The sequence below is a fragment of the Danio rerio genome, chromosome 8 (assembly GCF_052040795.2).
Source record: "Danio rerio strain M-AB ecotype USA chromosome 8, GRCz13ab, whole genome shotgun sequence".
In the NCBI taxonomy this organism is placed as follows: domain Eukaryota; kingdom Metazoa; phylum Chordata; class Actinopteri; order Cypriniformes; family Danionidae; genus Danio; species Danio rerio.
The window spans coordinates 22270001-22287612 of NC_141028.1; the positions used below are offsets into that span (position 1 = coordinate 22270001).

General features: G+C 34.1%; 1 protein-coding gene across 2 annotated transcripts in view; it reads left to right on the top strand.

Annotated features, from left to right (window-relative positions):
• Positions 1-16939, top strand: part of zap70 (zeta chain of T cell receptor associated protein kinase 70) — a 23719-nt gene extending 6780 nt beyond the window's left edge. For both annotated transcript variants that reach the window (XM_087263369.1, NM_001020589.1), the window contains 12 exon segments: positions 978-1422; positions 4281-4441; positions 4733-4871; positions 6661-6745; positions 6875-6891; positions 6975-7014; positions 10483-10681; positions 10761-10967; positions 12865-13057; positions 15822-15962; positions 16043-16155; positions 16280-16939. In XM_087263369.1, the coding sequence (XP_087119495.1) occupies positions 1021-1422; positions 4281-4441; positions 4733-4871; positions 6661-6745; positions 6875-6891; positions 6975-7014; positions 10483-10681; positions 10761-10967; positions 12865-13057; positions 15822-15962; positions 16043-16155; positions 16280-16397 (1815 nt within the window). In that variant the 5' untranslated portion in view covers positions 978-1020 and the 3' untranslated portion in view covers positions 16398-16939.
• The last annotated feature ends 673 nt before the right edge of the window (positions 16940-17612 follow it).

The following is a 17612-nucleotide window of genomic DNA, read 5'->3' on the forward strand; positions in this document are numbered from 1 at the left end:
AAAATGTTCATCACGACATAAAGAAGTTGTTATATGCATTCAAAAATGACACTGTTTTAAGTCAAATTTGGGTTAAATATGGACAAAAAAAAAACTCTTGAATGAAATTTTGGTCACACTTTATGTTAAGGTACATTTTTTTAATTAACAAACCATTAACTAAGACTTTTAGCTACTAGTTTGCTGCTTATTAATAGTTATTAAGGTATTAGTTGGGTTTAGGTGGGGATTAGGGATGTAGAATTACATCCTACAATATAAATCCAAACTGTCAGCCAATATCCAGTGGTTAATAGTGAGAATTGGTATACTTTAACTAAAGTGTTTTAAAATTTTAACCCAACTTTAAAGTTTATCCACATTTATCTAAATTTGGGTTGAAACAAGAAAGCATTTTCTAAAGTGTAGGGACTAATTTTATGGTCCCTCAGTTGCATCTTTGGGCCTTTTTGATATCTACAGCGTTTTTAAACAGCTTCGGTCCCACATGTGCATTTCAACAAAGCATGTGTCTGTTGACAGTCTTAGGAACATTCTTGAAGCATCAGCACCTGCGCAGGGTGGAGGGTTTTCATATAAGAGCTGCATGGCGGGGGCGGAGAAGGATACGTCTGAGCTTCCTGTTGTGGTGATTCAATCCGAATGCGAGACTTTGCCAGTTGCAAAAAAGCAACACTAAAACATCAACTACACCAACCTTTAGGCTACATATTTACTCTACATACATATACATACCATTTCTTCGAATCACATAAGGCCAAATGTTAATATGCTAGGCCCAAAGCTACATTCAATTCCAAATGTAATTGATAAAAGCAGGCAAACAGTGAAAAAAGGAGATGTGCTTTGAGATGGGCGACATCCTCCCACTTCCCACATCAGCAAAAACACATGCTCACAACAGTTTGCCCCATTTTGTTGACGTTATCAGCCGCTTCAATCTGTCTCTCTGCCTGAAAGCATCTCCATTTCCACAGCTCGTGATCTAGTTCGAGTCTTGGACCCCTCGGGACCTCCATCATGACCGAACCTGCCGCCGATCTCCCATTCTTCTATGGCAGCATCAGTCGCTCGGAGGCCGAGGAGCACCTCAAGCTGGCTGGTATGGGAGACGGCCTGTTCCTCCTGCGACAGTGCCTGCGCAGTCTGGGTGGCTATGTGCTGTCTATGATCTGGAACCTGGACTTCTACCATTACTCCATTGAGAAACAGCTCAACGGAACGTATTGTATCGCAGGAGGGAAGCCTCACTGTGGACCAGCGGAGCTCTGTGAATACTACAGCAAAGACCCCGACGGCCTTGTGTGCACCTTGAGGAAGCCCTGTCTGAGATCGCCTGAAACAGAAATCCGGAAAGGCGTCTTCGATAACCTGAGGGACAACATGCTCAGGGAATATGTGCGGCATACCTGGAAACTGGAGGTGAGGAGATCAAAACTGTGGCCAGTGGATTATTCTTATATGTTAAGACTATGTTAGGTTCACCAGGCACTAATCAGTTGTGCAAATCTATGATCTTAAATGTGAGCCTGGACCACAAGTTATTTATTGAGATTTAAACATTATCAAAAAGCTCAATAAACAAACCTTTAATTAATGTAAGGTTTGTTAGGATGTCCGCCAAAATACAATTTGAAAATCTGAACTCTGCGTGTTAAAAAAAAAAACACAATATTGAGGAAAAAGTTTGCTAAAGAAAGTGCTCAGCAATGTACAGTTGAAGTCAGAATTATTAGCCCCCCTTTGATTTTTTTCTTCTTATTTAAATATTTCCCAAATTATGTACAGAGCAAGGCAATTTTCACAGCATGTCTGATAATATTTTTTCTTCTGGAGAAAGTCTTATTTGTTTTATTTTGGCTAGAATAAAAGCAGTTTTTAATTTTTTATGAACCATTTTAAGGTCAATATTATTAGCCCCTAATTATTATTAGTTTTTTCAGACTGTCTACAGAACAAACCATCATTATACAATAACTTGCCTAATTACCCTAACCTGCCTAGTTAACCTAATTAACCTAGTTAAGCCTTTAAAGGTCACTTTAGGCTGTATAGATGTGTTGTGAAAAATTTCTAGTCAAATATTATTTACTGTCATCATGGCAAAGATAAAATAAATCAGTTATTAGAAATGAGTTATTAAAACTATTGTGTTTTGGAAATGTGTTGAACAAATCTGCTCTCTTTTAAAATAAAAAATAAAAATCTCCTTTAAAAATAAACGGGGGTCTAATAATTCTGTCTTCAACTGTATATTACTAACCAAAACCAAAAATTGAGACATTTTGACATATTTACAGTAAGAAACTTTAAAAATCTTTTCCAAAAATATCTCAACTTTTCTGGAACATGATCTTTACCTGGTTTACTCTAATGGTTTTCGGCCTAAACAAAAAATCTATTTTGACCCATTCTATATATCACCGTGTAACATAACACTGGTTTTGTGGTGTAGGGTAACACATAACTGACTTTAAAAAGTTAAGACCAGTTTTAAAGAAGAAAGAAAAATCTTTCTTTAGGAATAGTCAAAGCAGATTGTGCACAAGTTTGATTCTGATTAGTTGACAAACATCTTGAATATTTGGTAACTGTACATATTCGGTATGTACTTACAAAACTCCATAGTTTTGTATGTTTTATGCAAAATACATAATCTGGATATAAGGAAGTTGAAGTTGTTTTTACACAGTCTGTTTTCCGGTATATTTAAAACCTATATGCTTATGCGTAAATGCACTAAAGAGAAAGTTTACACATAAATGAAAATTCTTTCATCTTTTACTCACCCACATATAACTCACTTGTGTGTTTGGCTTTTTATGTGGATCCCTAGATATATTTTGTCTTGATACATTTTAAACTTCCTCTGTGTAGCGTAGCACAAGATATGTGAAGATTTTAGTTTACCATTGACTTCCACTATTGGAACAAAGGACACTAAAAAAGAAAAGAATGGCTGAATTATCTATTCAATCAATCTACGAAATATCTATCTTTTACAAAAATGTGTGCTAGTGTAATTTGGAAAGGATGTTGAATAGAATGGCTTTTGCATGTCATTTTTGAAGTTTAAACAAATTCAGAACTTCAGTGATTTCTCTTAAACTAAAACTATAGATTGCAAAACATTTAAATTATGTTTTCGTATACTCGTGTCATTACAAACCTGTTTTACAGAATGTTCATATGTGGTGGATTGATTGTTTCAATCACAGATTAAGTCCAATAATCAAACCTTTCAATTAAAAATAATGAACATGTATCATCTACTAGGCCCGTAGCCAGGGGGAGTTTGGGGTGTTCAAAAGACTCAACCCCCCTACTGACAAAGTTCAGAATTTGGCTGCTCACTTGTCCTGTTTTTGACAGTTCATAAATCATAAATTGTGAAAATAGTCAATAGAAGAAGGCTTTAAGACTAATTTAATTTTGAATTATTCAAAAGGATAAATTCTGACTGAGGAAATGAGCTGGCCAGTTTGTTATTTGTTTATAGGCTATAGTTTTTAATTTAAAACAAGTTTGAACAGATTGCTAATTGTTTTTTTTTTTTTTTACGATGGATGATGAGAAATTTGTATTTTAAAAATAAGCATTTTTTATATATCTAATTCATATTTCTTTTTTCATATATATATATATTTTAATTCTGATGTCAATACATAATTTATAAAACTGCAATAACTTACAATGTAAATGCAGATTTGTAAATAAACACCTTGTGGTAAATTAGTATGGTAAGCACTTTAACAAAAATGTAGAAAATATTTTTTGCATCAAAAAGTGTGGTTATGATCACCATCCAAAAAGCTAATCCAGCAAATATTAGTGCTTAAAATGTCACTAAAATGCAGTATTTGAACATCATTGAATTATTATGATGTTAAACATTAATTATGATGTTCAAATACTGCATTTTAGTGACATTTTAAAAATGAAGCAAACAACTGGGTCAAAAAAGTCAGCTTTGAGAAAAAAGAATGACCCCTTTCAATAGGCTGGGCCTGTACTATCAACTTGACATTATGACTTATAAATACATTGACGGATGCAGTATATTCAATACACCAGATGCCTAAATTGACATTGAGACACAAACACTGTTTTGTATAAATGTGAAGGTCTTTTTTCATTGAAGATGTCACTTTAGAAGCCACGCTAAAATGACCTGTTTCCATAAATGGTGCATTTTAAAAATGCATTTGATTGTCATGCTCCAACAGCAAAGAACCCTCGCATATTTTTAACAAGGGGTCACATTTTTGTTACCTTTTTAGGGGGATGCCATGGAGCAAGCCATCATCAGCCAGGCTCCACAGCTAGAGAAACTGATCGCCACCACAGCGCATGAGAAAATGCCCTGGTTCCACGGCAAGATCCCTCGGCAGGAGGGGGAAAGACGACTGTACTCTGGATCTCAGCCGGACGGAAAGTTCCTGTGAGTGAAACCCTCAATTACTCATCAGACGTGACAGTCTTTAAGGTTTCCTTCAGCAGCGGAGTGGAAAATATACATGATGACACATGAGCTGCTTTTAGAGGCAAATCAGACGATAAGTACCGTGGCAAAAATAGAGTTAGGTCTTCAGAAAACAGTAGTTTTATAGTTGTCGTTTTCCCTCATATGCATAGCTAATATAGAAAGGAAAAGCTGCATATTTTATATAAATATAACATAATTTAGGCTCATCAGTAAGGAGATTGCTAATAGTTTGTTGTTTTTTTCCAGAGTTCGAGAGAGAGATGAAATGGGCACCTTTGCACTGTCTGTGACGTATGGAAAAACTGTGTACCATTATCAGATCTTGCGTGACAAATCAGGGAAAATCGCAATGCCAGAAGGAACTAAATTTGACACTGTGTGGCAGGTACGTTTTGCCCATCAAAGAGTCTCTCATCTAATGTAAACCTTTATGAAGACGTAAAAATAAATTCAGGGGTAAAAATGCATTTCGGTGATGTTGGTAGAATGCTAGAGATGGTAACATAATATAATATTAATGTTTACTTTTAAATAATCTACTAATTTATTATTTAATTGTTACCTTAAGAAAAAAAGGTGTTTTGATGGTCTGTTTGTTGAATTTAAGTTACATTGCATCTACATGCCAACTAATTCTCATTAGATTAAAAGTAGACTGACTGTTAGGGGTAAGGTTGCTGTGAAGGTTGACATGTACTAGCAAAATTTCTTATAGTCAGTTAAATGTCTGTTGAAGGAGCAGTATCAACAGATATTACCAACAAAATAAAGTGTTACTGAAAACAGAGATGTTTTTAAACTGTCTGTTACCTTAAGAAAGTAAATTAAACAAGGTATTGCACAAAGTATGCAAATCCACACTGTGATCATTTAAAATATTTATTTAAAAAAATGTGATGTGAAATGTGAAGTAACAGCATCAGATCTAATCTGAAAACCCTCCAACAATAACTATAACAATAATAAACCCTTCAAACTGTAATTGACGTGCATATCAGAATGTATTTAGACAGTGGTCAAAAACTAAATGGAGCTTAAACAAATAAACAAATGCACAAAACAAATGAGTTTATTTCAAATATTAATCATGTTAGATTTTTTTTCTCCAAAATGACTCATTAAACTAGTTTTTTGACCATGTCAGAATGTTTGTTGGTATGTGTCAAAAGTGAAAAGTAGTAAATGGTATGAGTCTTTTAAAAATCCTAACAGCAGAAGTTTTCTTTTTTTCTTTCTTTCTTTTTTTCATATGTGGCTTAGTAACTTCCTTCACCAAAAACAAAATCAAACATTTAAGAGCAGTAAACTCACTTTGCTGCCCCATGCGCTCCTCACAGTCTTTTAAAGATGTCTTTTTCAAATTTTTCTTAATTTTCTTCTGGAGAAAGTCTGATTTGTTTTATCTTGGTTGGAATAAAAGCAGATTTGAATTTTTAAAAAACATTTTAAGGTCAAAATTATTAGCCCCTTTAAGCAATTTTTTTTCAACAGTCTACAGAACAAACCATCGTTATACAATAACTTGCCTAATTACCCTAACCTGCCTAATTAACCTAGTTAAGCCTTTAAATGTCACTTTAAGCTGTCTAGAAGTGTCTTAAAATATCTAGTCAAATATTATTTACTGTCATCATGGCAAAGATAAAATAAATCAGTTGTTAGAAATGAGTTATTAAAACTATTATGTTTAGAAAAAAAAAAAAAAATCTTCTCTCCATTAAACAGAAATTGGGGGAAAAATAAACAGCGGTGGTTAATAATTCTGACTTCAACTCCATGTTTATTTATCGATGTGATTGTAAAAATAAAATCTGTACCATTACACTGAACAGCATTTTTGCAATATTATAAAAATATATATAAAATATATTATTTAAAATATATTTGCAATTTATTAATTTTTATGTTTTGACATTTTTCACAAATGTTATTTGAAACAAGCAATTAGTTGACTTTAAAAAATTAGGTAAAAACTGCCTAAAAAATTATAAAGTAAATTAACTATATGCATACATATAAAAAATTAAGTGAAGATAACTTAGTTGCAACAGAAATGCTTTCCATTTTTTTAAGTAAAAACAACTTGTCACATTTAAAGCAATGGGTTCACTCACATTTTAAAGTAATTGCTTTTTACAGTGCACTGAAACTTGTAACATTTAATTTGCTTTCAGCTGGTTGAATACTTAAAAATGAAGCCTGATGGTCTTGTGACTGTATTGAGAGAACCGTGTGTTAACCAAAACAACGCAGCTCCAGGTATGAACTTTAACAGTGCCATCATTTTAATTTGTGTAACATCTCACATTCATATGAACAGAACAGCTACAATTTTCCATATGAATAAAACATATATTGTTTTTTTGTTTATGTTTTTGTCACATTTAGCTCCTGCAAACGCTCCGGTAAGCATGGCCCACGTGTATTTTAGAAGACGTTTAATAATATCACGTATGTGTTTAATTGACTTGTGTTTTGTGCGTTTCAGAGGAGGTCAAGAGGTAATGGATACACACCACCCCCTATGGGTAAGTTTATATCGGTGCAACATTTCAAAGTCCAAACAGTCCAACGGCAGCGATAAAATCAACAAATATGCCCAGAAATTTATGTCTAGTTGAAATATGTTTAAAACAAACGCAGTCCAAGTCTCAGAGTCTCAGAGCTGTCTTGATGATAAATGCGTCAAGTTTTGGCTAATACTGCTAAACTCTCTGGAACTGCACCACATAGTTTTGCGCAAAGAACAACATGGATAAATGCTTTGATACCGGCTGAAATATTTACTGTAGAGCTGCTCGGTTTGTTCTCCTGACAAAGAGAATTTGCATTAACTGTGTTTCCTCTGGAATTTCTATGGGCTTTCAAAATGCTGGTTTTCTGTTTATGAGTAAATTAAGTCTGCGGTTAACATTACTTGAGGAGACTTTCCCACAATCATGCCTCAAGCGTCCTTTTTCAAACCACTGCATGCTTTAAAATATGTAAGTTGATAATTTGTTGCCAATGTAAAGACTTCCACAAGGATGTTTACAGACGTTGTTTAAAAGTCCTAATTTGAGGCCCTGAACCGCCAGTTGCATGTGGGAATATAGTCAAATATACATTGTACGAGACAAAAGTATTGATTTTTATTTGCCAGAAATCATTAGAAAAACAAGTAAAGTAGAATAAAATAAGCTTCCATGAAGACATTTAGGAAATTTCCATAAAACTCAATCTTTTATTAGTAATATGCATTGCTAAAAATGTAATTTGAACAACATTAAATGGGATTTTTTTTCTTAACCCTTAGTTTCCAGATATTCAAGTAGTGGTATATCAACTAAATATTGTCCTATACTAACAAACTTAAACTTCTTTATTCAGCTTTCAGACAGGCACATAGACAGCCAGGTAAATGGGGTGGGGGTTTCTCCAAAAATAGACCTTTTTGCAGTTTTTCGCCTCATTTTCTGTTTAATTAAGAGATTTAAATACTGCATTCTAGTGACATTTTATGCACTATTTTTAGCTGAATTAACTTTTCGACTGGTAATCATATCCATATTTTCTCAAGATTTAGAACAAAAGAAATGTGGAAAAAATACTTATTTTTAAAATACAAATTTATTACATTATACATAATTGGAAACAAAATAAAAATTTGTTAAAGTTTAAAAAAAAAAAGTAGCCTATTGTCATTTATTAGGCAAATAGCAAACTGGCCAGCACATTTAACTTTCCTCGGTCAGAATTTGGCAACTTAAATAAAAATAATTCCAATATAATTATAATTAAGTACTAATTTAAAACTTCACAATTTTTCTAGCCTCTCTTGTAAAAGAAGTACATTTGAAAATTCATGGATAACAACAATAACCAAATTAGTATTCAAATTAATTTTTATTTGTGCCACTTTTGGTGCATCACACCTTTTTATTGGTAATTTTTTTGTTTTAAGAGTAGACATAAAGTCCAAGATTTAGAATAAAAATTACTTGTAAAATGTTTTCTCTATTTACAGTAAAAACAATACAGTAGCGAAAGATGACTTATCTTATGTCAGATTCTTATGTTGTCTTGCACAGCTGGATGTTGGACTCATGAAAAATATTTATTAGCATTGGTCAAAACTGATTAACTGACACAGCAGAGCAACAGCCAACAGAATATTCCACTTGGTCTTAAAGCCTTTTTCGTTCAGTTATTTTCACAATTTATGATGGCATAGCAGGCAAAATATGACAAACTAACTCATGTATGGGACAAATTCTGCACCTTTTCAGTAAAAGGTGGATCTTCTGAACCACCCGAAGCCCCCCTGGCTACAGGCCGTTGATGTATAAATTTCTGTTTTCTAAAAGATGACACTTATGATAATTTTGTAGTCAAGGTCACATTTTTAAAATGTTTTTTTTTCTCTACAAGCTTCATGCACTAATATTTATCGTTTGTTTTTTATTTATTTAAAATCTATTTATTGATCTATCTATTTATTTTATTGACTCACTCTCTGCTATTATGGACCTTAATCTACAGTTAACTGTAAGCAGTCTTTTAAGAAATGCAATGTTTTCTGCTGCTTGCCACGTCATGCTACTTACAGTTGAAGTCAGAATTATTAGCCCCCCTTTTAAATTTTTTTTTTTCCTTTTTAAATATTTCCCAAATGATGTTAAACAGAGCAAGGACATTTTCACTGTATGTCTGATAATATTTTTAAAGTTTTATTTGGTTTATTTTGGCTAGAATAAAAGCAGTTTTTAATTTTTTAAAAGACATTTTAAGGTCAAAATTGTTAGCCCCTTTAAGCTATATTTTTTAGTCTACAGAACAAGCCATCATTATACAATAACTTGCCTAATTACTCTATCCTGCCAAGTTAACCTAATTAACATAGTGAAGCCTTTAAATGTCACATTAAGCTGAATACAAGTGACTTGAAAAATATCTAGTCAAATATTAATTACTGTCATCATGGCAAAGATAAAATAAATCAGTTATTAGAGATGAGCTATTAAAACTATTATGTTTAGAAATGTGTTGAAAAAAATCTTCTCTTTGTTAAATAGAAATTGGGGAAAAAAATAAACAGGGGCGCTAATAATTCAGAGGGGCTAATAATTCTGACTTCACCTGTATATGTATTCTAGACATTTTAGTTATGTATTGTTCATGGCATGTCCAGCATTTAATTTGACAATGTTAATTCTTACATATTTCTTATCCTCCAAGTATTCTTGTTTGCTAGCTAAACATGTGTTTAATAGTTGACAGTAAATGCATTATACATTATTATAATATGTAACTACAATACTTTAGAAAACTATTAGAATTATTTTTAATGTTGGGCTGTCGAAAGGTTAAATAAGAGACAATAAACTTAATGTTAATATAATTTGATAAATTCAGCGATGAACTACAATTTAAAACATGATTAGTTGACTTTAAAAAGGTGGGCAAACCTGTTACATAAAAATTAAATAAAGTAAAATATAAGGTAAATGTAAGTAGGTAAATACTTTGTGCATATATATATATATATATATATATATATATATATATATATATATATATATATATATATATATATATATATATATATATATATATATATATATATATATATATATGAAAGAAAATAAGTCATCTTAACAACAGGTTTATTCACTTTTTTTTATTAAGTCAATTTGTCGCTTTAAAGGCAACAGGTTTACTAATTTTTTAAAGTAAAGTAACCGATCATTTATTTACAGTGAAGCTATAATGCATCTGTTCAATCATTAAAAACATTTAATTTAATGACAAAAGTTCAAATCAGTGAGCAAGTAACAAATACTGGTGTTGGAGTTGGCCGATAATCTAACAAGAACAGCAACAACATCAATAAAAATCCCTTCTAAACATCCAGATTCTCATAGACACTCATACTCCAGATGAACCGTTGTAAAGTAGTTTGAAACATTCTTCATTTAAATTGTTTATTAGCCCACTAATTGACTAATGTTCCTCAGTGCCTAAGCCAATGGGAGCTGAGGGTTCACGCCCATCTCTACCAATGGACCACGACGGATTCACTAGTCCTTATGACGATCCAAACGAACTGAAGAAAAAGACCCTGTTCATCAAAAGAGACAAATTGATGATCGACGAGGTGGAGCTTGGGTCTGGAAACTTCGGCTGCGTCAAGAAAGGTGTTTTCAAAATGGAAAGGTGAGTAGAAAAGCTTTATAACGTTATACAACATGACATGAGTGCACTGGGTGAGCACATGATTTTTTGTCTTGAGTAGCAAACAGATCGATGTGGCAATTAAAGTGCTGAAGAATGAGAACGAGAAATCGGTGAGGGATGAAATGATGCGAGAGGCTGAGATTATGCATCAGCTGAGTGATCCCTTCATTGTGCGCATGATTGGACTCTGTGAGGCCGAAGCGCTCATGCTGGTGATGGAAATGGCCCCTGCCGGCCCGCTCAACAAGTTCCTCTCTGGAAAGAAGTGAGTTATTATTATATAAAGAATATGTAAATAGTTTTCAACACAGAGGTTATGTATTTAAACATAGAAACTGTGAACATAAAATATATTACATTTAGCTTTAAGATTTATATTGTCATGTACAGTACATCTGGAAAGTATTCATAGCGCTTCACTTTTTCCACATTGTTTTATGGTACAGCCTTATTCCAAAATTGATTAAATTGATTTATTTCCTCAAAATTCTACACTCAATACCCTGTAATGACAATGTGAAAAAAATGTTGCAAATTTATTTAAAATACAAAAGCTGAAAAATTACATGTGCATCAGTATTCACAGCCTTTGGCGTGAAGCTCTAAATGGAGCTCAGGTATATTCTGTTTCCACTGACCATTCCTGAGATGTTTCAGCAGCTTAATTGGAGTTGACCTGTGGTAAATTCAGTTGATTGGACATGATTTGAAAAGGCATACATCTGTCTATATAAGGTCCCAGGGTTGACAGTGCATGTCAAAGCACAAACCGAGCTTAAAGACAAAGGAATTGTCGGTAGACCTCCGAGACAGGATTGTCTTGAGGCACAAGGCTGGGGAAGGTTACAGAAAACATAACTCTTTGTAGTGAATGCCAGGTGTTACGTTTGGAGAAAACCAGGCACCGCTCATCACCAGGCTAAATACCATTCCTACAGTGAAGCATGGTGGTGGCAGCATCATGCTGTGGGAATTTTTTTCAGCAGCAGGAACTAGAAGACTAGTCAGGACTAGTCCTGGATGAAAACCTGCTTCAGAGTGCTCTTGACCTCAGACTGGGGCGACGGTTCATCTTCCAGCAAGGCAATGACCCAAAGCACACCACCAAAATTTCAATGGAGTGACTTCACAACGACTCAGTGAATGTCCTTGAGTGGCCCAGCTAGAGCTCAGACCCATATATTATTGAACATCAACAACGTATTGAGCAAAGACTGTGAATACTGATGTACATGTGATTTTTCCGGTTTTAAATATTTTTTCACATTGTCATTATGGGGTATTGTGTGTGGTATTTTGAGGAAATAAATTAATTTAATTCATTTTGGAATAAGGCTGTAAGATAAACAAATGTGAAAAAAGTGAAGTACTATAAATACTTTCCAGATATTTATATCAAAACAATATATACTGTTGATTAATGAGCATTGTCCCTGTTAAATAAATTAAAATAAATTGCCTAGTTAATGTAACTTGCCTTGTTAACTTAACTTAGTTAAAATACTATTTACTTTACTGTTTACTTTTATTTAGCAAAATAACTAGAAAAATATTATACACGGCCTATATACTGTCATCATGGCAAAGACAAAGTTATTAGTTAATTGATATTAGCTATTAAAACTATTATGTTTAATAATGTGTTAAAACATACTTTCTACATTAAACAGCACTTGAAAAAGCACTTTTAATTTTACTATTAATTTTGTGTGTATGTGTGTAAGTACATGATGCACACATAAAATATATAACATATTGTTTAGTTTATAAATAGTGATTATACAAAATATTATGTCAAACATTTTGGTTTTATATTTATAATTCACATTGTATAATATATATAGCAAAATGTATTCTGCTTCTAAAATATATTGTGTTAAACATTGTGTTAAAATGTAAAAGCTCTAATCTGAATTGTGTATGGAATTTTAATATTATTCAATTGAATCTTTAACATATACAGTGTATATTTCAAATATTTAAAATAGATTTAGCTGTGATTTTCCTCTATATTGACTTAAAATAAGCTCTTAGTTCTAATCTGATTAATGTAAACAAATAACCAGTCCTGAAAATTAAAAATGAACACCGTGCTCTGACTAATTTAGGAATGTGATCAATAACATCTGTTTAAACTGAAACTTGTTTGGATTTTCTTTCAGAGACCAGATCACTACGGAAAACATTGTGATGTTAATGCATCAGGTGTCAATGGGGATGAAGTATTTAGAAGGAAGGAACTTTGTGCACAGAGATCTGGCTGCTCGTAATGTGCTCCTGGTCAACCAGCAATATGCCAAAATCAGCGACTTCGGCCTCTCCAAAGCACTGGGTGCAGATGATAACTATTACAAGGTGAGCTGCTCTTGAGAAGAACCCTTCTCACTTGCAAAAATTTTTAAATTTTATGCATGAAATGATGACCATTTATTCCATTGTGTTACATTGGGTTTAGATGACCCCTTTAGAGATCTGTATCATTTCAGCTATCTCCTGAAACAGTGCTAGTATAGCTACTGTTTCTTTTGGTCTGGATCTCAAACTCAATTCCTGGAGGGCCGCAGCTCTGCACAGTTTTGCTCCAATACTATCAAACACAGTTGATCCAAATAATCGAGATGTTCAAAAGAGTCATGAACACCTTCATTAGTTGGATCAGCAGTGTTTGATCAGGGTTGGAACTGTGCAGAGCTGCGGCCCTCCAGGAATTGAGTTTGTAACCTATGGGTTAGTGGATTAAATTAACGTTTTTGAAAGTTACTGTCAGTAGTAGGGTTGTTGGACTATGCCAAGTTTTACTGTTCTAAAATGGATGTTTATCTTATCATGTATATTTGCTTTTTGGTTATTAAAGGCAATAAGGGCCAAAACAGATTAAACTGATTGTGTCAACATACACAATATGTCCACGTTAAAGGGATAGTTCATCCAAAAGTGAAAACTCTGCCATCATTTACTGGCCCTTGATGTTCCAAACAGGTTGAGTTTCTTATTCTGTCGATAACAAAAGAAAATATTTTGAATAATATAAATGTTGAAAGCCTGTAACCATTGACTTCCATAGTAGGAAAAACAAATACTATGGAAATCAATGGTTACCGGTTTGAAACATTTTTCAGTATATCTACTTTTGTGTTCTGAATGAAAATGAAATTTGATTGCATCAACATGAACAGTTAGATGTTTGCATATGTATGGGCCAGTATAATGTATCTTTCTCAAATAAAACTGGAGTATGTTTCCATATGTCTATCCCAATGTATTTTTGTATAATGTAAATGCAAATATAGTCTTAAATACAAATTTTTATTGGCTGTTTTGCTTGATGACACGGTCAAAGTCTACATGTTTACATATTCAAAAGTGATGCATTTTTATTTAAACATATCTGGGTATTATATTCATTCATTCATTTTCCTTCGCCTTATTTATCAGGGATCGCCACAGCAGAATGAACCATTAACTAATCCGACATATGTTTTAAGCAGCGGATGCCCAGCCACAACCCAGTACTGGGAAACACCCATGCACTCTCTCATTCACACACACACACACACACACACACACACACACACACACACGCACGCACACACACACACACACACACACACACACACACACACACTATGGCCAATTTAGTTAATCCAATTCACCTCTAGCGCATGTCTTTGGGATGTGGGGGAAACCAAAGCACCCAGAGGAAACCCACACAAACACGAGGAGAACATGCAAGCTCCACACACAAATGCCAACTGGCCCAGCTGGGACTCAAACATGTGACCTTCTTGCTGTGAGGCGCCAGTGCTAACCACTGAACCACCTTGCTGCTGTATTATATTCATAATTTTAATATTATATTAAAAAACAAATAGGGGGATAATTTACAGCATGAGTTTTGTTTTTTGTTTTTTCACAGACAGCGATTTTGTGAGAGAAATATTATGTACCTGACATACACAATGCTATACTGTGAAAATTTGTTTCTGAGATGGTTGTCATACTGTGGAAATTTTAGGGAGACCATTAAAATATTGTGTTAACAGACAAAAGTTAAAATGTAGTTACTTATGTATAAACAACATAATATCCAAAGAGAAGCATCAAAAACTATCCACTGTGTATCTGTAGAGCACTATGTTCACACAGGAGAAATTGCATTTTATCTATACATTTCTAAATGTTCAATATTTTACTGTCAATAAAACAACAGGACGGGGCAACATGGTAGCTCAGTGGTTAGCACTGTCGCCTCACATCAAGAAGGTTGCTGGTTCAAGTCCCAGCTGAACCAGTTGTCCTTTCTGTGTGGAGTTTGCATGTTCTCCCCGTGTCCGTGTGGGTTTCCTCTGGGTGCTCCGGTTTCCCCCACAGTCCAAAGACATGCGCTATAGGTGAATTGAATAAACTAAATTGGCCATAGTGTATGTATGTGAATGAGTGTGTATGGATGTTTCCCAGTACTGGGTTGCACTTGGAAATGCATCCACTGTGTAAAACATATGCTGGATAAGTTCACGGTTCATTCTGCTGTGGGAAACCCTAATGAATAAAGGGACTAAGGCGAAGAAAAATGAATGAATGAATAACAAATGACCAGTTCCTTGTTCCTGTGTCATGGTCATTGGCATCTCTTAACAACACCATAATTCTTTACTTTCAATATAAGTAACTTTCTGTAGTAGTAGTTGGTGTAGCACTTGTGATTTATTATTATTGTTGTCATTTATTACTGTTGTCCTTTCTTTCTTTTTACTCTCATTTTTACTATCATACATTAGTAAGCATTGTTGTTACTCCCTACCTCTGACTGGTTTCTTTCTATATGTTTTATCCAAATCTGTGACACTTGCTTCATTTATTGACTGTTATTGTTCCTTATGTATGTACTCTGACCTGTCCACCAAGTTACCTTTACATGCATACACACACTCACACGCACATACCAGTACATGACTATATTGTTGGTGTTTTTGTTTTGTTTTTGTTTCGTTGCTTTGTATTTGTTATTTGTTGATGTTTTCTTGTATTTGTATGATTTTTGCATATTCTAATTAAAAAATAAATAAATAAATAAAAATTAAAAAAAACAACACCATAATTTCTCTATGTATGCGTTTAGGCCAGAACAGGAGGAAAATGGCCTCTGAAGTGGTACGCGCCAGAGTGCATTCATTTTCACAAGTTTTCCAGCAAAAGTGACGTTTGGAGTTTTGGCATCACGATGTGGGAGGCCTTTTCCTTTGGAGGAAAGCCGTATAAGGTAAACAGTTGATCTCGATATTACTTACAGCCAATTTAAACAAGCTGCTCATCAGACATCTATTTATTTTGTCCATGCAGAAAATGAAAGGTCCAGAGGTGATAACATATATTGAAGGTGGTAGTCGTTTGGATTGTCCTGCCGCATGTCCTGAGGCCATGTATGAGCTGATGAAAGAATGCTGGACCTACAAGTAAGCATCATTTAGTCCTGTTCACTTGTTTTAATGTATAAATTAAAATCAAAACTTATATTAACACATTCAAAAGGGAATGTGAATAACGTCTAACTGACTTTGGAATCTTTGTCTTTTTCAGGCATGAAGAACGGCTAAATTTTGCAAAAGTGGAGGAGAAGATGAGAACTTTTTATTACTCCATAGCAAAGAAGATCCCGGATTACCTGAAAACAGAGAATGGAACTCCTCCAAAGTGATATGAGGGCCAAATGGAAACATTTGTAGACAGGATAGAATGACAACAGTTTTCAGATATTTGACGTTTAAACATTATGTTTGGTAAACTATAATATATTTGTTATTTTCATGTTGTCTATCAAACTAGCTGACTGATCAATGCAAGATGCCGTTTTATATTACTGGCCTGCTACTATCAGTGCTATTAATGCTATTTGTGCTCGGTGCCTATTTAAATATGCCATATTATAGGTGGTAATCAAAAGTTTCTCTCTCGCAATAGTGTTTTAGTACATAACATCAGATTGAGGCTCTTACTCATCCATCCATTTACATTTTTGAAGAGAAAAGAGATATTTACTCAAACTTCAGGGTCTGGTTCTCTGTTAAATGTTCTGTGATTGTACTTTTGCTCTGATTTTGGTATATTGTTTTGTTCAATTTGTGTATTCAAACTATTAATTGTTTTTGTGACAATTTAGACTTTTTGAAACTGGGAAAAACTGCAAATCCAATTACAAACTGATGTTGATTTTTTGATAAATAAACATGTTGGAGCTGACTATGCATGAATTAATTATTTGAGCGTAATTATATATTTCAATAATTAAACCTGTTTAGGTGAGCACGTAGTTAAAGCCACACTGAAACACATTAAAAGTCAACTATATAATGGAGGCAGACATTAAGAGGTTAATCAGAACAGGTCATAATTATTCCTTACATTTATATAGCGCTTTTCTGGGCACTCAAAGCACTTTACACATGTTGGGGGGGAAATCTCCTCATCCATCACCAGTGTGCAGCATCCTGCACACAGCCATATAGGGCCAAACCGCACACCAGCTGATTGGTGGAGAGGAGACAGAGTGATGAAGCTAACTATGATATGGGGATGGTTAGGAGGCCATGTCAGAGACCAGGATGCTTGGAATTTTTGTCAGTACCTCAGTTTACGTTAAAGTTCCCATCAATATACTGAGGTGTTAGGACCCACACAGACCGCAGGTTGAGCGCCCCTTACTGGTCTCACTAACACCACTTCCGGCAGCAACCTAGTTTTCCCATATGGTCACGCATCCCGGTACTGACTGGGACAGCCCTGCTTAGCTTAGCAGTGAGCGACCATATGAGACTTGCAGAGAGCTAGCTGCAAGCTGCCGGTTATGGATAGGGTTAGGGTGTATTATTATGATTACTACTATAATAAAATACAACATATGGTTGATGTAGTT